Source organism: Paramormyrops kingsleyae, chromosome 21, assembly GCF_048594095.1.
Source record: "Paramormyrops kingsleyae isolate MSU_618 chromosome 21, PKINGS_0.4, whole genome shotgun sequence".
NCBI classification, from domain to species: domain Eukaryota; kingdom Metazoa; phylum Chordata; class Actinopteri; order Osteoglossiformes; family Mormyridae; genus Paramormyrops; species Paramormyrops kingsleyae.
In genome coordinates this window covers 18681350-18708008 of record NC_132817.1, presented here as the reverse complement: position 1 = coordinate 18708008, position 26659 = coordinate 18681350, and the positions used below count along the sequence as shown (strand labels likewise).

The following is a 26659-nucleotide window of genomic DNA, read 5'->3' as shown; positions in this document are numbered from 1 at the left end:
GTGCTCCGCATAAAAGCCGAGGATTTCCGAAAAGTGTAGTAATATATTTCTGGTGTTTGTGCACAGAAGCACCTTAGCTGAAACGGAACTCTTGCTTCCGCTAAAATCTGTCCTTAAACCGATTCACTGCTTGCTAAGATCTTAAAGGCCGCGAGTCAGCGTGCGCCGCTTGCCAAACGTTCACGGCTCTCGCTGCAGCCGCTCCGTCTAAATTATGGTGCTTGTTTCTGCCACGGGGCGACAGACGCCGCCGCCCCGCTGGGAGTGGCTGTTCCTTGGCCGGGGTGACGACGGTGTCCCGGCCTCTGCTGTCACCGTGCCGTGCGCACTCACACGGCGCCTGACACCCCAGCAGAAACACCGTCCTGTGGCTGAACCCCAGCGGGGAAGTGCTATGACAGGCTGACATGCAGAAGTATAACCACAGTTAGGCGCTTTTCCGTCGTCGTAAACAAATCACTCAGAATACGCTGTCCGTTCTCCATCAAAGGAACAAAAATTAATATCGGTCTTATTATTTTGATGGTCAGTATGAACTTTAACCCAAATGATTCAGTTCTTTTGTCCTGTTTCTCTCAGCCCAGCCTGGGGTTATCCACAGATTGCCCAGTCCTCCCCATTTACTCCAACACAAAACATCTGACATCCTCACATCCCACCATATCCTCCTCCCTTGTTACCATTTCTTCACCACCATCTGTGTTTCAGTGTTTTGTGTTGTGTTCTGACCTTTGACCCTGTTGTCCAGGAGACAGATGCTGTTCCTCCCTCTGCTCCCATAATCCCCGTGATCCCTATATCGCCCATCCCAGCCAAGACCCCTGTCATCTCTTCACCCACGTCACAGGTCCTCTTTTTTCCTGTTCATTTGTTTTTATCTATTTATTTTTTCTTTCTTCATCCTCCCATTTGACTGCTGTTCCGATGCAGTTAGAGGTCACGGCCGGACAGTGAATTGCCTGCTTTGGCTACGGGTCTGAATGCTTTGCAGCGGCGGAGAAACCCGACAGGGGAAACCTGGAAGAATAAATTTAAGCTTAAAGACGTAATCGCTTTTATGCTTCAGCACTGCATTTTCCGCAGTATAAAATGTCATGCCTGAATCTTCCTCCACGGTGACCTGTAATGCATGCCTGCATGCTTGTTTTCAGACATGCACAGTGTATGTTAATGCAGTCTCTCAGCAGACTGGCATTTCTGAAGCACGCTGTCTGCACGTCTGCGCGGGGTCCCGCGAGGCGGAGGGATGCTGATGTATGTGTTTGCGCTCTCATTTCCAGGCCAATCCCCCACCTGTTCTGGTGAACACTGACAGCCTGGATTCGCCGTCATATGTAAGTGTTTACATGCGACGTGTCTCTCTGCCGGCGTCTCAGTGATGGTGGTCAGATTTCCGTAGCATTTAAGCATTTTAATGCCTCGTTTTTCCACAGTGCACAACAGTATGTATTGATGTTATAACGTCTCTAGCCTAGTGTTATTTTGTTCTTATATTTGAAATACCTTTTTACATCTGTTTTTTTGAGAGTAATGCCTTTTCTCTGCTCATTTTGAATGTAAAGTGTGTGTGTGTGTGTGTGTGTGTGTGTGTGTGTGTGGTTCATCTGTTTTTTTTTTTTGACGTGGGGACCGTTTTTCAGATCCCCACAAAGATCAAAAAACTAAAAATGCCAAAAGCCTCATGCTTTGTTTGGTTACTTATGGTTAAGTTTTCCTCATAGAAATGAATGGAGAGTCCCCGCAAAGACAAAATTACAAACCTGTGGGTGTGTGGGATGCATTATCCCACGAAGGGCTCTCCCGATGCTGCAGATGTTGCATTTGCATATAGGTGTGACAGAACACAGGGTTGGCTGCTTTGGTTAGCACTATCCTTGGTGCTGAAGTGGAGTGCTATCCAGACCAGTGCAGAACCTGTTGGGCAATCATGTAGCAGGGGCAGGGTAGAGCAGGGCCATTTGCTGGGTGTGTGAGAGCCCAGCGCTCCTGGTCTGACTCCCCCTCACCCCTTGGTGGCGCCCTGCAGTGCTTTGTCAGTTAAGCTCATTAGTGCTCACCTACATGCTCCCTGATTCCTTATGGCCTTCGCTCACTGAGCTGTGGTTCAGGTGAAAATGCTTTGGGCGTCATCTCATGCATGTTTTGGAGATGGAATGTGCATTTCTGTCCTGTGAGGCTCTGTTTAGACTGTAGAAAAAAATGCTGAGTATCAGAGAATCTCTGTTTGTTGTTCTGGTATAATCCATGTTGTTTCAATAGATCTAGTCTATATTGCATACTTTGTTATGTATACTGGGAACTATAGATGCCACTGTGACACTCATCACAGTTCTGTAATAAAGATGACACCCATAACTGATGGCTCTTTAGACCTGGGAAGTCAGGGAGCCTTAGGCCCAAACCACAATCATCTGACTCTCTCTGGCCACCATGCAGAGCCGCTGGTTCATGGACCATTTTGCCTACATACTGGAAACTACATTTTTGCCCTACTGGGCAAGTAAGAGAGTGATAAAACCAGCTTAACTGTGTCCCATTTGGCGCCGGCCGTAGCTGTGGAAGCCACAAGAGAACGTGGGGGATTAGTGTCCCTCCACCGCTGTCGTGACCGAGGTAGCTGAAGGACACCGCCCTCCTTTCCGTCATCGCTTCGGTGCATGACAGCGAGGGAACTCCGTCCACCTGGGCTGCATGGTGCCCCTGCCCTCTCTGGGTTTTATGCTGTTGGATTTGCGTGTAAGAGTCACTGTTTTTCTGTTTGCGGGAGACCAGGCTGAAACCGACCAGAAAGGAAAGGTCCGTGTCTCCTGCATCATGCACTCCCATCAGCTTTTTTTCTGCCGGGTTTGAGACACTCTCAGAGCTCTGCACCTGGTGTTCTGGCTCTGACAGTTGAGTGTGGTTTCTGTGAGTCTGCAGCAGGCTAGCTAAGGCAGACCTTCCTCCGGGGTCCATTGTCACCTGGGACTCCAACACCCTTGACCTAATGTGAGAGCACTCTGACACGACGCGTTAGTGAAACATCTGCACTCACAGCTGGCCTGTTTCAGGTAGCTAGGCAGGTGCACCATTGGTCGTATCCAAGCTTATATCTTATTTCTCTGCTTTGTCAGGTCAATGGAACAGAAGCTGATTATGAATATGAAGAAATCACGCTTGAACGGGTAAGCGAGTGGCATGGAACCCAAATACTCTCAATCCCTGTAAGGAGACGGAATTTCATATGTGTGTCAGATATGATTGATTTGTTCACCTGTAACAGTGTCTGAACATTGCGTAACATTCACAAAAGCTGACTGCATTTTTTCCCCCACTGCTCTTTTTCCGCATCCTCTGAAAATTTACGTAGGAGAGACTTATCCAGATTGCTGCCAGGCCTACTTCTGTGAAATGTATGGCTGTGGGTCTTAATAATAGCAGATTAAAATGGAGGTGAAATAAATGGCTGCATAAAGTAGATTATCCTTAGATTGTCAGTGTAAAGTAAAACAATCTAACAATATGCACCGTGTCGATCAATAGATCCTCCCCTTTGAATTGGAGAATTAAACTTGACTGTAAGCTTAAGAGTTCAGAGACTTTTGAACCTGACTGAAAGCATACAGTCGCGACATCCATCATTAAGGCAGGACTTTCCATTTAAGATGCACGCGGTGAATTCAGTTGTCCCCTTTGAGCTCCGTGTGGCCTTTTGAATTAGTCATGCATGCATGTCAACCAGAGGATGCATCTGCAAATGTCCTACATACCGTGGTTTTGCCGTCCGCCTTGATGCGTGTGTATCACCGGCCTGAGTACGACTGCGGTCTAAGCTGAAGCGGCAGGCTGACAATGGCAGGAAGTGCTGTTTTCCGGGGCTAGTGTGTTTCGTTTAACCCCACTGTAATCCCATGTTTGATTCGCGAGCTTATCGCCGAACGTAAGCCTGGCTTTGTTGGGTTTTTGGGGGAGGGGGCCACATTTTTGGTGAGAGCCAGTAGCCACTTTATCCGTTGGATGAATGAGGTTCTCGACAAACAACAAGGTCCGTTTTTTTTTTTTTTTGGAGGGTTTCTGAGGCGGTTGGGCTTTTAAGCTCAAACTCGCTGACATGGGGGATTGTCAGGTACACTGGTTCTACAGCAAAGCTGATCCCAGATCAGTCGTGGACGGTAATGTTAGGAGCTTTGACGGTGCACATAGTGTTGCGTTAACCGCACCTTCCGTCCGCCTGGTGGTTCGCAGGGCAATTCAGGCCTGGGCTTCAGCATCGCCGGCGGTACAGACAACCCCCACATCGGCGAAGACCCCAGCATCTTCATCACCAAAGTTATCCCCGGGGGAGCGGCAGCCCAAGACGGCCGGCTCCGGTGAGCGCCCCCTGCTGGCTCGTGTCTGCACACACCCTCTCCGTGCCTGCTGATCTCTGTGTCCCAGGACTCATCCGTTCTCCAGCATCTTTCATCAGAGTTTTTGAATGGCTTCTTATTTGACCTACTTCATTCGGGGGCGGCACGGTGGTGCAGTGGTTAGCACTGTCGCCTCACACCTCTGGGACCTGGGTTCGAGTCTCTGCCATGTGCCATTTTGTCATGGGTTTTTTTTCTAAGAACTCTGGTTTCTCCCTACAGTCCAAAAACGTGCTGAGGTTAATTGGAGTTACCAAATTGCCCATAGGTCTGCATGTGTGAGCGTGCCCTGCGATGGGTTGGCACCCCATCCTGGGTTGTTCCTTGCCTTGTGCCCGTAACTTCTAGGATAGGCTCTGGACCCCCCCTGCAGGTACAGGAGATGGATGGATGGTTCTTTCTGAGTTTTTGCCCACTCCCTTTAATCCTCGCATTTTACTCTGAAAGTCGTCTTCCAGTTAAATCCTAATCTTTTAAGTGCGTGTGCCTCTGTGCTCCTCCGCAGGGTCAACGACTGCATATTGAGAGTGAACGACGTGGACGTGCGAGACGTCACTCACAGTAAAGCCGTAGAAGCCTTGAAAGAGGCCGGATCTATAGTGCGGCTTTACGTCCGGAGGAGGAAACCGCACTCAGAGAAGGTGATGGAGATCAAGCTGGTGAAAGGCCCAAAAGGTGAGACGGCTGGCAGAAGCCTCTTCCCGCTGTGCAAAAACCTTTGGGTACGTTCATACTACAATAAATTGTAGTCAAAATTTTCATTCGGTTTTTTTCCCCCCGTTTGTAGCCAAGTTAGTGACGGATTTTCAGTGTCGCGCAAATTAATGAGTTATGCATGTATGGCGTCTCATAGAGTTTGAGCATGGCACTAATGAACACCTGGAGCTAATTAGCCGTGAGGGGGAACGTGTCGTCACTTCAGCCCCATGTGTCCCGTGTCGGACACAATGTAGAGGCCGTTTTAATGATTTCCAGGCCTAGCAGCACCCTGCAGCCTCTATACCACCAGCCCCGATTAGCATGAGGTGTTGGTGTGTCCCATTGTCACGCTGTGTTGTTGATTTCCGAGGTGATGTCATGATGGTGATGTCACAGCCTGTGCTGCGTAATAATGACAGTAGCAGTTATGCTCTGCTCGTTGAGTTTATCGAGCGGTGTGTCAAATCGTCCCTCTCTCGCTCTCAGGTCTGGGCTTCAGCATAGCCGGGGGCGTGGGGAACCAGCACATCCCCGGGGACAACAGCATCTACGTCACCAAGATCATCGAGGGCGGGGCCGCACATAAGGACGGGAAGCTGCAGATAGGAGACAAACTGCTGGCCGTAAGAGGACGCCGCCCATCAGCAGTGACAGGCCGTTCTGAGCTGCGGCCTAAAATCACTGTGTTGGCATCTCACTACTACTGCTCAAGGCGAACTCTAAGAAGGCTATAATATTTTATTCTGATTTGATTCTGATTCTTTCCTTTTCTCTGATGTTGATGGCTGTTTCTAGTAAAAGCGGTTGATCGACATGTCTAGTTAGGATTGAAAGAGATTGAGTGGGGTTAATTTAATGACGTATTGAAGCTGTCATGTGGATTTTAAACTCCGGTCAAGGTGCTGGGGCCCGCCTTCCCGTACGCGGACGTGGAAGCTGTGTGTGCGCCCTCTCTGGGGTCTTTGAAGGTCCTGGGTGTGGAAACTGCAGGATCACATTAACTTAGCATCATATTTTCCATGACGCTCCAGCATCAGGCTTTTCTCTGGGGTCTCTAGCCGTGTAATTACCGCGTTAAATCTCTGCTTCTACCTTTATCACGGCATCGCTGGGAAACCAAAGTCTTAGCATCTGGGAAAAGGTCACATTTAAAGTGAACCCAAATTTTTTTTGATAGCGTGCTAGTAGCATGCTGTGAATTTAAATTTTTTTTCCCCCCCTTCTCTATAATTATCCGTTTGGCAATCAGCGATAATTAACGGCCCGGCTGTGTGTGTTGTTTATGCAGTCAGCTGTGCTGACGTGGGGGCCTGTTTGTCAGTCTCTCTGCTGTCTGTCACCCGTGGCCCGTTTGAAACAGACCCCGAGTCCTGGGGTGCCTTCCTGGCAGGCAGGGCATCACGATTCTGCGCTGGGAGAAAGCGCTCGGATCAGTGGGTCTGCTTCCCGTCTCCGGATCCTGCAATTTCCTCCCACACATTTGTTGGACATTGACGGAATATAAATTAGTCCGTTTTTGTGAACCACTGCAAAAATTTTAAGACAATTTAACTGTTAAACTGATAAAACACCTCAGTAAGTCATCCTATTTTTTTCCTTGATTTATTATTGAAATGTCCCTTCATTTTACCTGACTTCCTGTTTCATCATGCCATCAGTCGAACCCGTGTCTGCCGGGGTGTCCCTGAGTGTCCCCGGCTCGCTTTCCTGTAGGTGAACAGCACTCCCCTCGAGGAGGTGAGCCACGAGGACGCGGTGACGGCCTTGAAGAACACCCCGGACGTCGTGTACCTGAAGGTGGCCAAACCCACCAGTGTCTTCATGAACGACGGCTTCGCTCCCCCTGACATCACGGCCTGTGAGTGTGCGAGCGCCGGCTTTTTGGGAGGGGGCTTTCAGGAGAGGAGGGTGTGCCGTCCTCACTTTTTCATCGCTATGATGTCATCCCTGCAGTAAGCCGCTGATACGTTGCCAAACCTTGGGGTGTTTCATCAGTATATTGAAGCAGTGAATAGCAAATTGAACCATAAGCAAACTTCCTGGAATATGAGCCTTGTGTGTGCCCACCCCCTGCTTCTGATTAGCCGGCGTAAACCTCCCCCCCACCCCCGCAGTGCTTATCGATCCACCATGACTGGCAGTCGCGCCATCATCAGCCCTAATGGCCCCATCGATAATTCACGTCTGCCTGCCGTCCAGCCATTAGCGGCCGCGGCCAACGGCGAGCGCCCCCCGTCCGGCCCGGGAGCTCCGCTTGGGAGCGTGTTTATACCTATGCCATGCAGCACTGGGTGCCGCTGTGCTGCTTCTGCAGTGCTCACTGCGACGCTGTGGACTTGCCTTTAGCCTGTCCCCCTGCTTTTCATGTTAAGCTCTGCATGGTAGCGTCTGGATCACAGCAACGCAGATTTGTTGTTATTTCCCTACAGTCGATGGATTGATGCGCCGGTGAAATTTTGGTCGCCGTCTTCTCAGGAGGGATGTTCTTAGCTGTCAGTATTCTGTCCGCTCTGCATTTATTTATTATTTTTTCTCCTTGTCTTCCCGTGGTTGACAAGCAGTCTCAGGTTTGCTGCTTGAATGACTGCAAAACAAAACTGAAATCCTGGGTGTGTGAATAAGTATGGTGTACACTAGACCAGCCGCTGCCTGATAGGACCCTGGCGGATGAAGTGTGTACCATCACTTCGAGACATTACTGCGTGTCCGGAACACACCGTGTCCTATCTTACATGCCAATCCCTTGAGGCAAGGTGCGTCCTTCCGCACCAAAGGACTTGTGCTTTTTTTACTTAAGTTCAAGTTTCACAAAGTCAGAAACCATTTTTTACAATGCAGTGCAATGCATTTATTTAGCAAACGCTTTTATCGAAAGCGACATAAAGTTTGAAGTAGGGTGAGACGTTCCCTGGGTCTATTGGGGGTTAAGGGCCTTGACCGAGAGCCCAACGGTGACATCGATGTGCCAACTCTGAGTGTGTGAACCGGCGACCTCGCGATCACGGGGCCACACGCCCCTCCCACAGCTCAAGGGAATAGTTGGGAATAGTTAGTCCCTGTGTTCCATATTCGTTCTCTGGGTGGCTAGTATTTTACCCCGTTTTTGCCTGCGTGAGGCTGCATCCCGCGAATCCGCCGAGATTTTCTGTGGTGAACACAAGCTGAGATCCCGTGGGTGGGGGGCTGGGCACAGACCAGCAGACAGAGGTTGTGGGGAGAAGCAGAAACCAGCAGGCCGAGCTGAGCTAAGCTCCAGCTGCAGAGGCTGCTCTTAAGGCTCCTTTTAATACATTGCGGGGCTGTTTATCAGGCATTCCGTGTCAGAGTGGCGTTTCGGATGAGGAACAGGCACCGTGCATGGGTTCCAGCATGGGAATGCCGCTGATCCAGCTGAGAGGCGTGACAGCAAGAGGCTGTTCGATTCTCACGTTGGATTTCATGGCTTCTCTCACATGAGTTGTGAGTAACCGTGCATTGGGCTGGCTGAGAGCAGAACTGATGAATGAAGATCGAAACCGCCCGTCTTCTCATGTCAAAAACCCATAATCGGGTTCCCGATCCCAGAAAAATTTGCCCTCCGTGCCAGCTGCCCGCCCCACTGGATTATAACCCTCCCCACCACGTCTTCTGATTTTCTGCTGAGCTCATGATTAGAATTTGAATTGCGTGATGTGACTGTATGTTTTATTATTATTATTTTTTTTTTAATTTAACAACTGACCGTCGTGTGAAAGTGAATGCCGTGTGATATTCTTTTTATTGACATGCCTGCTTGACCGTGCCAGAATGTTAAATCAGTCATGTGACACGATCTTCCCTATGTGACATTTGTGTCAATACTGTAATGCAGAAGGGCGTAATCTGGGTATGGATGGTAAGGACATGCCACTACCAGTATTGTGGGAGTACTGTGTGTGTTTAAGGGGGTTGGAGGTTCGGGGCTGATTTGGTCCCTACCGACGTTAAAACAAACCCTACGTCCTTGATGGTAGACATCTTCTCTCGAAGAATCTGAGACTGAAAGCCGCTGATTTTGTTCCAGTGGGGTTGCTGTCAGTTTAGATTTATTACAGGGAATTAAATGATTCTGTGAGCATGGAAGCTTGATGTTGTTTGGCTCCTTTGGTCACATGATCGCCAGAACTGATAGGAGAGACTTCTCGGTGTGACCCTCCCTCGCAGCCTACTCCCAGCATGTGGAGAACCACGTCAGCCCCCCAGCGTACCTGGGCCAGCCGGTCGTCACCAACACCACCTCCACCACCTCCACCATGGGGCGCTGCTCTCCCACCCCCCCCAAGGCCCTGGCTGGAGAGGAGGATCTCACACGGTAAGAAAGGGCCACCTTAATCTGCTCTTCAGACTCATGGGGGGATTTTAGCCAAAGGGAATATTTCACCTTTCATCCCGCGACCATCACATTAATATTCCATGTTCTGTCATGGGACAGCAAGGGGGTGCAGTGTGAGCCACTATGACCGGACACCCCCATTCATGTTCTGTCTTTGCTGTATGTGTGTGTGTCTGTCTGTGGGTGGGTGGGTTATGTATGTATTACATTGTGGGGACCAAATGTGATAAAAACCTGTTATTTTGACATTGTGGGGACCATTTCTTCGGTCCCCACAAGGGGAAACTTATTTTTATAAAAATCGGTGTGGAGTTTGCACGTTCTCTCCGCATCCCATGGGGTTCCGCAGGGTACTTCCTCCTTGAATGGTCTTAGTAGGCAATAGCTTGCCTTGTTAGAAGCTGTTGTGTATCTCCTGCTCCCATACTGCTTACACTTGTACCTGGGTGTTCATTAGAAGCTGAGTCTAGCTACTCTTAAGCCTAATCGTCTCCTTAACGGCATGTGTTTTTGCAGTGTGCTGTTTGCAGTGTGCTGTTTGCAGTGTGCTGTTTGCAGTGTGCTGTTTGCCTCACTTGTGGATGCTTTTGTCCAAAGTGATTCTACATATGTAAAATGTAAACGGTTACTCCAGTTTCCTCATGTACGCTAAAACCATATATTTAGCCTAACTGTCATCTCTAAAGAGCCTATGGCGTGTGGGGGTGGCATAGACCCCTACCTGGGACCCCCCCCCCAGGCCTGATGGATGGATGGATGGATGAATGGATGGATGGTTGGATCACCAGTTACTGTTTGACACACAGGTGTCCCTCGGATTTTCTCTCTTTCTTGTCTTGCTTTTCTTTCATAATGACGTTAATGGTAATATTCCTTCACTCTCCCCTGGTGCTATGTTGGTATTTCCTCCACCCCCCCCTTCCCTTTTCACTCTCCTACCACCCCCGCTGATTACACTCCTCACCCCTATCTCCCAGAATCTCTCTCGCTCTTCTGCAGTTTCAGCTGAAATTGAATAGATAGTCATGCAAGATTTATGGAGCTTAATTAATATGCAGAGGCATAGGCTGTAATTTTACTTTATGGGAGTGCGGCCTGACTGGCGGCTCTGAGATGGCCTCCGCTATTGGCTCGCCGCGGAGCACAGCCGCCCCAGGGTGTTCTGCTATCCTTCACAGTGCAGTTGGACTTCACTGCAGACCTGTGAACTTCCAGTGACAGACATCACAACTTTCTGTAGTGACCTTGAGCGGATAGTAATAATGGCGTAATCCCCCCCCCCCCCCCCCCGTAGTCTCTCAGATGGTTTGAACTGGGAGGGGGGCATACCTACCATTCATAGGGTCCTCCAAGCTCAGGGGCAGAGGCCTGAAACTGTTTTGTACGGCCCACAACACGGTCTTCTAACTCACTATTAAATCTGCCCCCCCCCCCAACCCCGTCTCACCACTGATCAGTAGATTGTTAACGTTACATGTGTAATAGTTTCCTGGCCCCCTCTCCAGCGTGCTCACATGCCTGGCGGTTTCCATCCCCACCATGTGCTGGGTCCCTGGGCCCTAACCCGGCCGACCACGGGGGTTAATTCAGTCCGACGCTGCTGCTCAGAGCTGGCAGGCCATGCATCCAGACAGAGCTGGAATTAAATGGCTTTATTTTGAAACATCTGAGAGGGTGGGGGGGGCAGATGGCCGCAGCCTGGCAAAGGGGACCATGGGCATGAGCAGAGAAGAAGGGAGGAGAGAGACGCAACAAGCTCTGGATCCTGTGGTCAGGAACATCTCGTTCATTTGAAGAGAAATCTGCTCATTCGTAAATAGAAACCTGGCAACACTTCAGTCAGTTTTAAGCTGGCAGATTGAAATTTAGCCCTTTTGCGTCACACGCCAGTAACATTTTTCATAACTAATTCTTATTGACTGACGTTGATAAATGCAATCCGTGGAATTATCGATAAAAATTAATGTGAAGCCATCGGCTCACTGCCGTGGCACAGCGAGCAGATGACGAAAAAGGTAGGTGAATGTGTGGATGAGCCGCTGATTGGTTTCCGGACTCGCCTAATCGGACCCGTTTATAATGCGCCGTGTTTTTATGTCGCGTCATGCTGACATAAAACACGAACTCAAACGCAAACATTCAGGTGCCGTGAAAAGATGACACCTGAGCTTTCGTACCCTGGGTTATGTCAAGCTGAGGTTAATGGAGCATTTATAAACTGAGAAAGTCGTCAAGCCGCCAGAGCTATTTAATATCTTACTACGCTGCAGCCCTGGCCTGTGCTGCCCTCTACAGCTTGCTGAGGTGCATTACAACTCCATGGCTCAGTCTGATGTTAGGGGTGTGTGCTGAACATGTGCTTTCACTTTGACTCTCTGATACCTTATTGACAAATTATGAAGATTGACAAATTGAGGCTTAAGATACCATACAGTGTCTGGACAAACGGATGGGAACACACCTCTTAATCATTGAAATCAGATGCATTGCCACCCTTCTAGTGTGGTACTGTCATAGGATGCCACCCTTAAAATAAAATCAGATCGTGAAATTTCTTTCCTGCTAGATATTTCATGGTCAACTGTAAGTGGTATTATTGCAAAGGGGAAACATTTAGGAACAACGGAAACTCATCCACGAAGTGTCAGTCCATGTAATGTAACAGCGGCCGTATAGTGCGTAAGAGTCACCAGCCCTCTGACTCGATTAATGAGGACTCCCAAACTGCCTCTGCTATTAACCTCAGCAAAGAAACTGTGCACTGGGAGCTTCATGGAATGGACTTCATGGCTGAGCAGCTGCATGCAGACCCAGCAGATAATGGAATGGGGTAGTACTTCAGGAGTTGGGCTAGGCCCAAATGGTCCAGTGAAGGGAACTCGGTGACCAACTCCATATTGATACCTATGGATGGGATGTCATAAAAGTTCCCATAGGCTTAAGGGCAAAGTTCCCCGATACTTTTGTCTATAGAGTGTACATGTGGTTGTTGAGTTATTACACTGTTCTGTCCACTAGGTGGGGTACTTGATCACGTTTTTTCCTGTTTTGAGAATAGAAAAAATGAAATAGCAAGATATTCAGATTTTTCTTGGTATATATATATACTAGGAGTTTAAAAAGAATTATTGTATGAGCGGATAAAGGAACCGAGTCCTTGTTATTGTTGCAGGGGGGGTCAGTTGTAATGTTTTTGTTGTGGTGTGTAGCTGTGGGGTGATATTGGTGATTGCCTGGCCTCGTGCTGAGCAGCCTTGTGACAGACGCACGCCACCCTCTGATCCGTAGGGAGCCCCGGAAGGTGGTGCTGCATCGAGGCACCACTGGGCTGGGCTTCAACATCGTGGGCGGTGAAGACGGAGAGGGCATCTTCATCTCCTTCATCCTGGCCGGGGGGCCGGCTGACCTGTGTGGGGAGCTGCGGAAAGGGGACCGCATCGTGTCGGTATGAGCAACAACACCCCCCCTCCCCCCCCCCCATTGTTACCCGAGTAACGGAGCCCATGATGGACAATATCAAAGCACTGTGTACAATTGTGAGGACACTCACTTTATGAATGAAGATCCATTTTGAAAAGAACCATTTGACCAATGTTTTTTGATAGTGTAGGCAGAATCCATAAATCATTGTAATATTGCTGTATCGGTACATTACCTGCGGTGTAACAGTTCTATCTACTCACAATTCTGTTCCATAGATGACTGTTTGATACACTCACAATATATTCAACAAAATGAATCTGTACTATCTTACAGTTCTTATTCCTTTTAGGCATGTATATTTGCAAAAAAACACTGTTTTTAGATCATTTCTTTTTTTTTCCTTGCAGTTTTTTCAGTGCAAAATATAAAAATAAAATCTCAAAGCAAAACTGAGATTTTGCCTCTGGAATTTTAATAAGTTGAAGTACTATGCATTGTTATGCCCCTACAATGTGTATCATCATGTTTTTGAATCGTGAAATATCGTGCCATGGTGAATTGTTACACCCCTGTTACCCATTTGCAGCAAACAGTTGTCATTATTTACAGCCGGAGGTCAAGTAAAGATTTTACGCCTGTTACTTAAATATTCCTTGGTCGGTGATAATGTCTGACTTAAGATGAACTGAAAAAATCTCAGTTCCTAAGCTGTATTCACCTAGGGTCTCCTGTAATGTTTCTGTGGTCATGTGACTGCAGGTTAACGGGGTGGACCTCCGCAGCGCCACCCACGAGCAGGCCGCAGCTGCGCTGAAGAACGCGGGTCAGACAGTTACCATCGTGGCGCAGTACAGACCCGAGGGTGAGTTCGACTTAGTCTCCGAGGCAAGCGTCAACTCTTAACCCTCGCAGCTCAGCTCAATTGGCGGGAGGCAGCATTCCATGAAGGTGTGGCGTACTCCGATTTCCTGTCAGCGCCCGGCATTAAGCGATGACACCTACGATGTGCGAGAGCGTGCAGCCGAGAGCTTGTGAGAGCCGCTCTCCTCAGCTGGAAATAGACACGAAATGCGTCGGCCAGGGACGGCACGAGCCGGCGACGTTTCCATATTTTCTCAGTCCAGATGGCAAGGTGCTGTCTTCACTGAGCATGCTCAGTGTGTGTAGCCTGTATGCTGTACAGAGGCAGTGAGCTGGGCTAACTCATGGTGCAGTAGGATCTCCAGAGGTTTTGACTGTATGCACCGGAGGGCCTCTCTCACTGACAAAGTTCCGTTTAGGACCCAGTGAGGCTGTCCCTTTACCCCCTCACAGCCAGTAGTGCTGATGTCACTGTAGGCCCCTCCCTGCCGCCTGGCTGGACTCTCCCTGTCCCTGATTGGCTGCTTATTGACCTTCTTTACCCTGCGTACCCAGTAAATCCTGAAGCATGTGCAGAAGGAGTCCGTGTGTATGATATGTCTGTCAACTCTGCTGTCATAGCAACTATGTGAACAGTAGACCTCGGTATTGGCTTGATTAAACTCAGAGCTAGTAATGTGCGAATGAACCATTTGCTGTATTTTTTGACCCCACTAGATGGTGCTCTTGGTTTGCTTTTGGGCATTTAAGTCCTTTCATAAATGGTGAGCAATATCTAGTAGGGTCAGAAAATGCAGGAAATAATTCATGAAGCTTCATTTCACCATTACTACTCAGAACTTAAGTGAACCTAAAATATGCCGATTGCAGAGATCACCGATTTTAGTAGAAGTACCTTTGGTCCGAATTTCGGCCACGCGTCTTTTTATAAGCCTCTAGCGGATTTGCCCACCAGTTTCCTTGGATTTTGGCAGGTCCTATTGCTCCTTCAGGTTGCATGGGGTTTGCAGATGCACGTAAGCTTTCATGTCACCCCTGTAGATTCTTCGTGGAGCTCAAGTCACAACCGATTGCTGAAACGTACGTTCGTAATTAGCGCGGTTGCTGTAAAAGCACTACCGAAGTGGAATATTAGAGTCTTGAGAAACACATGTAAACATTTTCTCGAAGACAGAAGTGGCTTCTTTGGCTTCCTGTTGTGCTGGTTGTGTTCCAGCTGCCAGCCACACCTGTAAGGGTGAAAGGCTCCTAATGTCTCGCGGCTGATTTAGTGGATAAGTAATCGAGAGGCATAGTTCTGTTTTTAATGGAAATAGGGCTGATTTGCTCTGCTGTTCCACCCCTGATCAGTGAGGAGGAGGGTTTTCCTCGTGACTCTGATGACGCACGGGAACAGTCACCCCGTCTGCATGATTTAATGTGACCCTGTAAATATAGACACAATCCCATGCGGACACCCTGCCCCGTGTTTTCAGTTGTAGCTCCGTCAGCCAACCTTTCCCGCTTACGAGCTGCTCGAGCGTTTGACCGAAATAGCAAGCGATGAAAATAAGTTACTTATGTGCAGCGTGCCAAACCAGCACCGCTTAGCCATCTCGCTCTTTCGTAACGGTCTTTCGTAACCCTAATCTGTAGCCTAATCAGACGCACGCCCTGTGTGGTTCTAATCAAAGTATTTAGCCACTGTCTTTTCTGACATTGGCAGCGGTTCACGGCCGCCGCCCAAACACTTGATCATAAAGACGTACGACGTGTCCTGCGCAGTCTCAGCTCAGCGAGAGTTGCCAGTTTGTATGAATGGAGCATACTTTGAATTTCGGTCTGTTCCCTGGCTAGCAGTATGCGGTACGATACTTTCTATCAATGCCAGATGACAGCAGCATACACCCAATGATGCTTACAGTAGCGATTGTGAGCGTAAACATCACATAAAGTGTCTGACGACATTTTTTTTCTATTTTAACCCCATTATGGCCCATTATGCCTACTAAATGCCCAAGTGTGTTGCATTTACGATATTTTCAGCTGATGATGGGTTCATCAGAACGTTACCCCATTGGAAGTCGTGGAGCGTCTGTTAATGTATGCAACATTCAATGCAATCCTTTCACGTACCTATAGGTGTCGCTGTTGCTTTTCAGAAAAACAACTGGCATTTCAGCTACGTGTTGATTTTAACACGTAGCTGTTATTATTTCCTACCTAACTTCATCTTTATATACGAAACAGAAAATAAATTCACTTTATTTTAAGTTGGTAAGTATGACCTAGAAATCTGTTTCTGTGCTCGGGGGGGCACCGTTTATTATGTTATTACCTTATTATTGATGTTTCAGTGCATCGCCATTTAAACCATGTAAAAGGCTGGAAAAGCTTTGCAACCTGCATCGTAATGTTGCGTGACAACATGACATCGCTCGACTCATTTCAGGCTGGTGGCTGGCGAGTTGAGTTTTTTTTTTTTGATAATTAGGAATAATTAACAATAAGATATGTTGATATTGTGCTCCCTGCTCAGCCCCAACTCCATCCCCACCCTCCCTGACTGTTGTGTAATGAGTGCCGCTTACCATAAATGGCCCTCCTTCACTTGAGGAAGTGATGTCAGGGCAGGCCTGGGCCTGTGATGGGAACACAGATGCACAGCACTATGGGAGCAGGGCTGCCATCTGTGACTGCTGGGCTGACCTTGTGCTCTCCGCGGACGCTCCGTCGTGCTCGCTAGTTTTGCCAGCTAAGCTTCACCGGGGAAATCGCTGCTAGCCGTTAGCTTCGATGGCACATTCGGAAAGGGACACGTTAAAGTATCTCTGGGCAGCAGGTGACACTGCAGTTAGCAGCTCCTGTCTACCTGAAGGCAGTGGTTTGACATTGAGGAGCCATTCTGTCATACTGTTAAACAAGGCAGTTAAGTTGCATGAATTATAATGCAAGTTAGGGATGCCCAAGGTCTCGATTATATGCCGCATGCGCAGTAATCACCAGCGCTTCAGATGATGCCCGTAAACATTCGTCCAGGCACCAGGTTTTCGGTCCTATATGGACATTTACTTACCCCCACAATTTGTTAAGCAAATTAGTAGCGCACATAAAACATCAATGAGAAGCGCATTCTGATGCCCAAAAGTTAGTAATCTGTATGAATTCGGCGTATCCTTATGTTTAATGAACATGTCTGACTTTGAACTGCAAAAAGTACCGTCACACCATCGATATCTTTTTGCCTTGTTTATCCACCATATCCCATCTTTCAAAAGATATCATGCCTCTTGATCCGTCCCCTAATTCACCGCCACTCTAGTGCTTATTGCTTCCATGATACCAAAACAGTAGCATGTGGCGCTCTGATAACCGAATGTAATAAGTGTAAGAATACGCCAAATTTATACGGATCGGTAACTTCTGGGCGTTACAGTACAACTCTCAGTAATATTTACGTGCATTACTAATCTGCTTACCTATTGAAGGCGTAAGTAAGCATCCTTATAGTACTGAAAAGCCAGCATCCAAACACACATTTACGCCCGTCATCTAAAGCCCTGGTGATTATTCTGCATGTGCCATATAATTGCGATTGTATCACGATGTGGTATCATGCCGCCCTAATTGTACGTCCATTTAGATCAGTATATGAAATTTTACAAATTTTTGGGGGGCAACTTTTGCCCCCACTGTTTAAAAAATGAGGGCATTTCCGAAATTTTGGAAACACTTTTTAAAAATGCATGCAATTATTATTATATGACGTTAGTTTTTGATGTGAAATAAGCCTAAATTAAAATACATATAGTACTGACCAGACAGTATTAATGCCTTTTTTTAAACTGTGTTAAACAGTGTTTTTAGAGCTGTAAATGCAAACTGTTTACTTCGCCAGAGTAAAACAAATGTTGCAGATTTTGATATAATTAACCTATGAACTGTTCAGCAATGTTATAAAACTAAATGAAACAAGTACTGGTTATCCTTTGTCTCCATCAGCTACCCCGTGTGATTATTACTGAACGGTTTGATATTCAGCTGTGAACTCTGGGAGTCTGTGCAACATGACAACAGAAGCTCTCACGTCGTTTACCTCCAGGAAGGAATACTGTTGGCTTTAGCACATAAAAGTACCAATATAAACGGTATTGTTATCCTACATCTTGTTTTGGAAATGTTTTGATATACTGTGAAAATTCAGTATTCTGCTCTAGGCAACTGTAAACGTTGTCGATGGGTGTGTGGGGAACCATGGGTAAACGGGCGATGTGTAGCCACGCCCCTTCCAGAGTTCAGCTTATTTATTTTTGGATATATGTCTTAATTAAAAAATAAAATTGGCTTCTGGCAGGTAACAGCATTACGTAGTAGTATGTAGTTACAGCTGCATGTTACATAAAGTTATGTACCTCTGTAGTGTGAACAACAGTGCTTTTTCAGTGTTAAAGATGGAAATTAAATTAATAGAAATAAAATGATGGGTTAATGTAGGATTAGGGTCTGGGTTTTACTGGTAACAAACATTTTTGCCCCTAAATCACAGCTTTTAGGGGCATTCTGAGATTTCTTGGGGCATTTTTGCTTTTTGCCCCCGTTAATTTACGAGGTTGCTTTAAAAACACTCAAATGTGGGTCCGAAACCCAGACCGTGTGTCCTTGTGTCTTAACTGGTTTTTCTGCAGCAGTAGCCCAAATGCAGGCCCTGGCGCTGGTCACTGGCGCTGGTCACTGGCACTGGTCACTGGTGCTGGTCACTGGCACTGGTCACTGGTGCTGGTCACTGGCACTGGTCAGTTTCGGTACCTCGGTTTCTGTGACTCACGCTTAGTGTAAGCCCAATGGCGACAGATGTAAACCCCCCTTGCCCCCCCGGTCAATGGCAGCAGATATGGCCTGGGCAACTCGTGCTTGACCCCCCCGCTCCATTATGCATGGGGGAGAAATGAGTCTTCATGCGGTTATTTACACGGCTCTGAATTTAAACCAGTATCCGGGCCTGGTGCAGGCTCCCGGTGCTGAAGGGATGCGACAGTGTGATTAAATCGGGCTTAAGGGTTTAAGGAGAATGGGGGGGGGGGGCAGGCAAATGGGAAAGCAAGGCGTGTGAATCCGTCACCTGCATAAGCACCGCGAGCTTCCTGTTTTGGGGGGGGAGGGCACACGCCGCCACTTTGATCAGAAAAGTGCGAGCTGTCAACGCTAAAACCGAGAGGTGGCAGGCTCTGCGTTTCGCGTCCCCCCCCCCCCCCCCCCCCCAAGAAGCCATCGCCATGACAGCCTGGGGACTGGCCATTAGCATTAGCACTGCGGGGGAGTCTCGCCCTGCGCCCAGTGGGATATGTGAGCGGGTGCATGCTAACTTCCTGCGGCTAACACTAACGCCGCGGCATGCCGTCACCCCGTCGGCAACCTCGTGAGAGGCATCGCGTACGAACTGGGCGCAGATGAGACAGATGGGCCTTTCTTTCTAAATATGGAGGCGTCATGTGACTGGGATGAATCAAGGTGCAATGACACCAGGCCCGGAACGGAGCCCGAGTCACGCGGATCCTGTCAGCTTTGAAGTTTGGACTCCGGGGAGGTGCTGAGCGCAGATTACAGACCTTCCGGTGGCGCTGTGGACAGCCATGCCCCCGCGCCCCAGGGGAGGAAATCCGTAAGAGCATCACCGCATATGCGGAGTGGGGCGTCTCCGACATTTCCAGCGCTCGATGCTGACATTTGAGAGTGGACGTGCTCCTCAGAACCCGGCCCCTGCTTGCTCCTGCCGCTGACCATGGGAGACAATGGCTCTGTCTCATCCTTTGCGGTGTAGTACCCATTGTTCCAGAGTGAGGAGTGCAGCCCACCTCTGTGCAGCAGACAGGCCTTATTTGTGGCTCAGCTCCCCTGACACTACGCTCTGACTCCCCACCCTCGCGCCCACCCCCCGCCACCCTGACTCCCCACCCTCGCGCCCACCCCCCGCCACCCTGACTCCCCATCCTCGCGCCCGCCCCCCGCCGCCCTGACTCCCTATCCTCGTGCCCGCTGCCCTGACTCCCCACCCTCGCGCCCGCACCCCGCCACCCTGACTCCCCATCCTCGCGCCCGCCCCCCGCCACCCTGACTCCCCACCCTCGCGCCCGCCGCCCTGACTCCCCACCCTCGCGCCCGCCCCCCGCCACCCTGACTCCCCACCCTCGCGCCCGCCCCCCGCCACCCTGACTCCCCACCCTCGCGCCTGTGAAAACATAGTGATGTTTAGCTGCCATTTGACACGTGCTGCCGACATTAGCCGAATAATGAAATGTTGTGGCTGCTTTGTAGCTTGTAACTGTTTGACCAGTGGAACCTGCCCCCCCACCCCCAGTGAGCCATGAGTACATATTTAAGCTGAGGCTGCAGTTCACACCCTGGGAGAGCTATGCTGCAGCTGGAGTGGGTTTTTCTAGTGTTGAGGTTCCCGTTGTATTTTTTAACGTAGGCAGTATTTAAGGGACTTTCATGGGCCCTGGCAGGCTGAGTGCTGTGCAGAAAGCCCCCCCTTACCGAGGGACTAGCACGCGTGATCGGGGTGTTTCTTTCCCCCTTCCCCCCCCCTTCAGGGCACCAGGGCTGCTCTCGCCTCACTGGGTGTCTCTTCACCCCACGTCCCGAAATGTGCAAGAACACCGCTTTGTCGTCCTCCCTAGGGGAGATACCCAGATAGCAAACGGAGCGTGCTGAACACACGCATACGTGCGATCGCACGTGTGCGCACACACTGTGCCCCAGGCCCTGTGGCTGCAGCACTGTGGCTTCCTGGTGCCCTTATGGGACCCAGCGTGAAGCCTGCAGCCCTGTTGACTGAATTATTATTTAATCACTGCCACTTTAATTAAACCGACAGGAGAAATGACGCCAGAGCCGGCATCCGGTGAACGTCCCTCGTCCTGATCGCTTACTGTGGCGCCTGCTGCTGCAGGCCTTCCATGGCCTCCCCTGTCTTTGCGGCGGTCAGGGATCGGGTCGCGGGCGGCCGGACCCGCCCTCACCCACACCGCAATCGGCGCCTGCTGCTGGAGGCCTTCCATGGCCTCCCCTGTCTTTGCGGCGGTCAGGGATCGGGTCGCGGGCGGCCGGACCCGCCCTCATCCACGCCGCAATCGGCTCCTGGTGGATTTTCGGGGATTCGGTGCCTGTGCTCTTCCTGTGTGTCCCCGAACCGTAGCAGGGAATAGGCGCTGTCAGACGCTTCGGGCTGGCGGACGGGCTGAGCGCCGGTGTCCGTCAGCGGCTGGTGACTGGCACATTGCCCCCACGACGCTCCGTGACCTTTTCCCGCCTCCGTCGGTCCCATTAGAGTACTGCATGAAGCGGGGTTTCCACTGCTTAATATGCATGTGTTTTTTCCTTTTCTTTTTTAACATCCATGAAACCCCGCTTCTGTGTAACAGAATATGCCGGAAAGGTTCTATGCTTTTTGGGACCCCCACCCCCGCATCCCACCCCCTGTGTTTAGAAGGTCTCTGCTCCTCCTGAGAATGTTGTTTACCCGAGTTAAAAAGGACGATGCCGATTAATAATTCTGCTCTCCCTATATTACCGAGCGTGAGCTAGCTGTACCCTGGAGACGGAGACAGAGCGCATGATGGCTGATGGGCTGGTTGGGGGTGGGGGGGGATGCCTGGGTCTCACCGGTTGCTCTCCTCCTGCCTTCCCCGGAGCCCAACCTTGCTCTCTCATGACCCGCTGGAGAACACCAAGCTCTAAATGCTAATGAAAGCAGCTCCTGGCCCCCTCCCTAAGTTAAAATCTGCAGAAGACGTGCGAGTTTACCCAGGGGGTGCAGGTCGGCGGTGGTAGTTAAGCTTCTCGGTCGGGTAATTAAGTGAGCGACGAAGAGCGTCAGACGAAGGACAGGAGGAACCGATGTGAAATGGATATCGGGTGTAACACAACACCGGGGCTATAGTGGAGCACTGCTTGTCCTTTTTCCCTGCCATTTGCGTGTGTCTGTGTCTGTGTGTGTGTGTGGGAGAGGGGGGGAGTGAGGGAGAGAGAGAGAGATAGATAAAGAGCACGTGTGTATGTGTGTTTTTTTTTTTTTTGGTACTGTTGGACGGAGTATAAGTGTGCTGTCCTGGAGCGTGTTGCCTTGAATAGAGGTTGCTGCTGGGGGGGGGGAGGTTGCAGAGGGCGGGCTCTCCACGGTGAGGTCCCCTCAGCGTCTGTCTGTCACACGGCTCTTCTGGAGGTTCTCGGGGACAAGCAGGGCGCCAGGCAGCATCGGGACACGTCACACGGCTGAGGTGCAGGGCGCTTACACGCGCACGGCAAACACGCGCACACACGGAGTGCGACAGAGCGGTCCGACAGAGTGCAGCCAGTGCGTCCTAACAGGAGCCCTGTGAGTACGGAGCGCCGTTCAGAGGGACGGGGGGGGAGGCAGAACTGGGGAGGGGGGGGGGGGATCCAGCGGGTTTGTGTTCTTAATGACAGCGTCGGTTTGCAGGCTGCTTCTCCGCTTACTTTGCGGTGGTCCGGTGAATAGTGGCACTCTGGCGGCCGGAGGAATGCCGCGAGTGCTGGAGTTTAACGGGGAGCGATCCAGCGGCTCGGTTCATTAGCGCACTGTTCTCTGCTTATTCTGTCACATGGGGGGCGTCACCACACGTTAGGCTGATCGGAGAAACACTGGCTATCGAACACTCAGCGTTGAGTGTATCAAAGTGACCTTAAAGTCCTTTTTCGGCATTTTCTGTCGTTTCCCTCCTTTTTTGATGCCGATTTGGTCTCATGTCCGGTCCACCGGACTTGGCCAGGGACGTTTCCTGGATTTGGTGAGCCGTGAACGGTTCTGTGCTTCCGTGACCTACAGAGTTGTCGTCACGCCCGAGTGGAGAGCTGGGAGATGCCGGATGAGCGTGATCCCACATCCTCATGTGCGGGTTTCCTGTATGTTTGTCCGGATCTATGAAGGGACTCTCCCCTCGCATCAGGATCATCAGTATCATCAATGTAATAGAATTGCCCCCCCCCCCCTCCTCGTGTGTGTTGTCGGTCGTTTTCTCCATCAGACGTGGGCGTCTCGGACCAGCGGAAGCTGCTGGTGAGCTTTGTGAATTTGGCTTCGTCCTGCTGTTTTGGTCCAGTCCATGTGCACTGAGCACAGGGTGCGGGGGGGGGGTGAAGCAGCTGGGTCTCCTGATCCCCTCCAGGACCGTGGGGGTTGGGGGGTGCGCGTGTTGGGGGTGTTTTAACCCTTTCGGTTCTCTTCCGTGCCTCATATTTATTTGTGCTCCCCCCCCACATCCCCCCCCCCATTATTTGCAGAATACAGCCGGTTCGAGGCCAAAATCCATGACCTTCGGGAGCAGATGATGAACAGCAGCATCAGCTCCGGGTCCGGCTCGCTGCGGACCAACCAGAAGAGGTCCTTATATGTCAGGTGAGAGAACTTACCCCGATCCCTGCCAATTTCGAAAACTGAAAAATGTATCTAAAGCAGTGTATCCTTATCCGGTCCTTGGGGACCCACAGACAGTCCATGTTTTTGCTCCCTCCTAGCAGGAGCTGGGTGGGAGCAATAATGTTGACTGTCTGGTAGGAAGCTCGGAGGGAGCAAAAACATGGACCGACTGTGGGTCCCCGAGGACCGGATTGGGAAACACTGATCTAGAGCATAACAAATTAGCAGTAGCCAGTCAGGCGTCTGCCGGTCCAGCTGCGGGCTCTGTGGCACCACTCAGACACAAGCCCTGGTTTGTTAGGCTTCCATCTCCATCTTCCCTGTTCTGGTACTTTCTGTCATTAAGGCGGCACGTGGTTCATGAGGTAAGACGTGTCCGAAACGCGGCTGACCCAGACCGTCAAAGGCGCCCGCATCACTGTGATGTCACTGCTTGTCCATTATGCAGTTTGTTCACCTGACACCTTTATATGATAGGTGTGCTTCACAGTATGGAACTGGGCCAGAGCTGTCGCTCATTCAGCTCAGGGATCTGGACGGGATTGACTGCATAGGTGTCTGTTGCTATAAATGGTGAGAGAAGCCATACAAATGTTGATGAGTCGCCCTTCTTCGGTCAGTGATTCAGTAAACCCCTTACCGCGTGGTTTCCCCCCCCCCCCCGTCACTTATGGCCACGCCTCAGTAGTACCCACTCTGCCCTGCCTCCTTTCCCTCCTGTTTCGCTCTGGACATCCGCTTTTTTTCCACTGGTCTCAAGGACACTTTCATTTCAAATGCTCTTCATTCATGCACTTGTGCAGAGACGTCGTTCAGAAACACAGCGCTCGTTCTCCGTCGCTCCGTCTCTCTCCAACCTATTTCCGGCTCTTTCCGAAAGACCTTCAGCCACGAGGAGAAGCTTGGCCCGTCGCCTCATTACAAGTGCTTGTGTTTTTTTTTTTTAATACCCTTTAAGAATTTTTTTCTGTTATCTGCAGTTGCCTGTTTACAAAGCTTCACATATTGCAGAGAAGATTTGACATGACGTGTGATCTCCTTTGTCAACTTGTCACATCAGGCCTTTTGTCTGCCAGAAAATGAGTCGTCTCCGCAGGAACCCTGCCTGTGATCCGCTACGTACAAAATGAATAATTCATACACGTGTAGCTGTCCGCTGTTTTTCACTATCGCTCACGGCTGAGGTGATGCAGCCTGGTCAGCTTGCTGAAGTGTTCTGATATGTATTACTTTTTTTGGAGGCTGGTGACCTCAGAGTGGATCCAGTATAGTTTCATTTAGAGCCAGGAGCGTTACGGCATTTCAGAATATCATCCTCTGTAATACCGCAAACTGGAATGAAAGCGGGAGCCTCTCTCCCGAGCCGTCCTGGCTTCACACCCCTCGATGCTGGAGAAATCGCCGCGAAACATATACGAATTTCTGTCGTCTTACGGGAATGGAAAAATTTGAAATCTCCTTAAAGTTCTAATCCGCACAGCCTGTTCTTAATGTCAAATGGTCAGATGCTTCTCCGAAGACGGCTCGCTGACATAAATACGCCTCCTCCCCACCCTAAATAATTATTTGGTTTCTAAATGTCAGCTATATCTGAAATGACGAGAAAATACGTATATATTTCCCCACCCCTTCCTTGCGTGGTGTTTACTTCTCTGTGCTTCTGTTCACCTCTGCTGATCAAATCCAAATTAAAGCTTTTCCTCTGAGCGTGAGTCTTAATCTGTTCGCCTTCAACAGCTCCGTTCTGTACGGGTCAGCAGTCCAGACCTGAGTCTGTCCGAAATTTGGGTTTGGGGGGTTGTGCTTGATGCACTAGTTTTTAGGGTCATTTTCACTCTGCCCCCCTCCGATTCCACATTGGTGCGAGTGATCAAGAATTACGGTCGTAAGGCCAGCAGGGGCCGAAACCTCTCGGGGAGGGGGGGGTCATGTGTCTCCTGGGAAACGGAGGCCCCTGGCTTCATGCAGCCCCATGCTGCATCTGAACTGAAGGATAAAGAGTAGATATGATTCGTTTAATAGAACTTAAACTGCTCTGCCGTGAGATGTGAACCCGTATGTTATATCCAGGAAACCAGTGTCCAGTGACTGTCCTTGGGTGGGCAGGGATAACGTCTGTGCTGTTTTTTGCTGATTTCACAAGGTATTTTCAAGCTTGTCCTCTGCTACAGCTTATTATAATGGAACTGGCTTCCTAACGCTGCTGTAAGTGATTAAAGTTTAAAGGGGTATATAGTAGAGATTCACAAAATATCAGCTGACCTGGGTATCTGCCGATGGGTCAGATTTGCTCGCTATTGCTGTCCAGTGTCTAGATATGGTTCAATATTCAAAGTTAGCAGCACCAGAGTTAGACATGACTGAAATAAGGAAAACAATTACATCGGACAGTCGGGCATTTTCCGTAGTGGAGGACGAGGGATTTCGTCGGCTGATTCGGCGCTTAGGACCTCGCTACAGTCTCCCAGGTCGATGCTACTCCGCTGATGTCTCACTGGCTGAGTTATACGATGTGGCTGCTACACAGATTCACGAGATCTTAAGAAGGAACATCACCGACGTCGGTTTTACTACAGGTGTGTGAAGCTTAGAGATCAGCCGGTAATCAATATCGGTAATGTTAGGTGGAATTTATCGGTTTTTGGTATTGGCCGAACGTTCCACATTGCGGCATCGTTGCTTTACATACCGTTGATGCCGGTTCATGTGTCCCCACAAGTCTACGTTTACACTTTAGTCATGTGGATTACATTAAAGGATGTTAGCCGGAGGTCTGAGTGTTGCACACCTTGCCTGCATGTTCCGCGTTCCCTTCAGCCTGACTTCCTGCAGTTTTAGCTGAACAGGCTTGTGGTTCTGCATGCCATAGACCCTCTTATGTCCTGGCGGCTGATTTAACCCAATAATGTTTTTAAAACCAGTGTTCCACAACAGTCATGACTTGGTGATGTTTTTTTTTTTTCCTCTTTAATTTTCTGCTGCTTGGGGTACAGATGTCTGAATGTGTGACCCTTGTCTTCTGGGGATAGCTCGTGCTCTTGTTTTGTTTTTGCATTTTAAAGTATATTTTATCATCTGTAATTATTTCAGGCTTCAGGCATCTCGGTTTTAATGTTAAAAATGACGCGTTTTCTGCAGAATAGTACCGTCCTGATACATGCGTGGTGCACTTTCATTTCCGCCTGAGAAATGCACTGTGTGCATGGCTGTGCCTCATAACCGCTGGGTGTTTCCCCCCTTGTTTGTTCTCTCCCCGTTTACAGAGCGTTGTTTGACTATGACAAGACGAAAGACTCCGGGCTCCCCAGCCAAGGCCTGGACTTCAAGTTCGGGGACATCCTGCACGTGGTGAACGCCTCCGACGACGAGTGGTGGCAGGCGCGGCAGGTCACCCCCGACGGGGAGGTGGAGGAGATAGGCGTCATTCCCAGCAAGCGAAGGTCAGCCCCGCCCACACCCAGCCGTGCACTGACCCCCCCCCCGCCACACCCCACCCCTGCATTCAGGGGCTGTGCTGCGCCT

General features: G+C 49.8%; 1 protein-coding gene across 23 annotated transcripts in view; it reads left to right on the top strand.

The window, feature by feature from the left end:
• LOC111858807 (discs large homolog 1-like protein) overlaps positions 1-26659 on the top strand; it is a 116781-nt gene that overhangs the window by 77719 nt on the left and 12403 nt on the right. For 13 of the 23 annotated variants that reach the window (XM_023840910.2, XM_023840907.2, XM_023840906.2 and 10 more), the window contains 12 exons: positions 749-847; positions 1281-1334; positions 3114-3164; positions 4225-4349; positions 4894-5063; positions 5574-5710; positions 6801-6945; positions 9270-9417; positions 12727-12883; positions 13621-13723; positions 23002-23116; positions 26401-26577. In XM_023840910.2, coding sequence (XP_023696678.1) covers positions 749-847; positions 1281-1334; positions 3114-3164; positions 4225-4349; positions 4894-5063; positions 5574-5710; positions 6801-6945; positions 9270-9417; positions 12727-12883; positions 13621-13723; positions 23002-23116; positions 26401-26577 — 1481 coding nt within the window. Of the gene's footprint in view, positions 1-748; positions 848-1280; positions 1335-3113; positions 3165-4224; positions 4350-4893; positions 5064-5573; positions 5711-6800; positions 6946-9269; positions 9418-12726; positions 12884-13620; positions 13724-21832; positions 22076-23001; positions 23117-26400; positions 26578-26659 lie in introns of those variants that run through there. The other 10 variants (XM_023840916.2, XM_023840915.2, XM_023840923.2 and 7 more) reach the window with 2 other exon arrangements.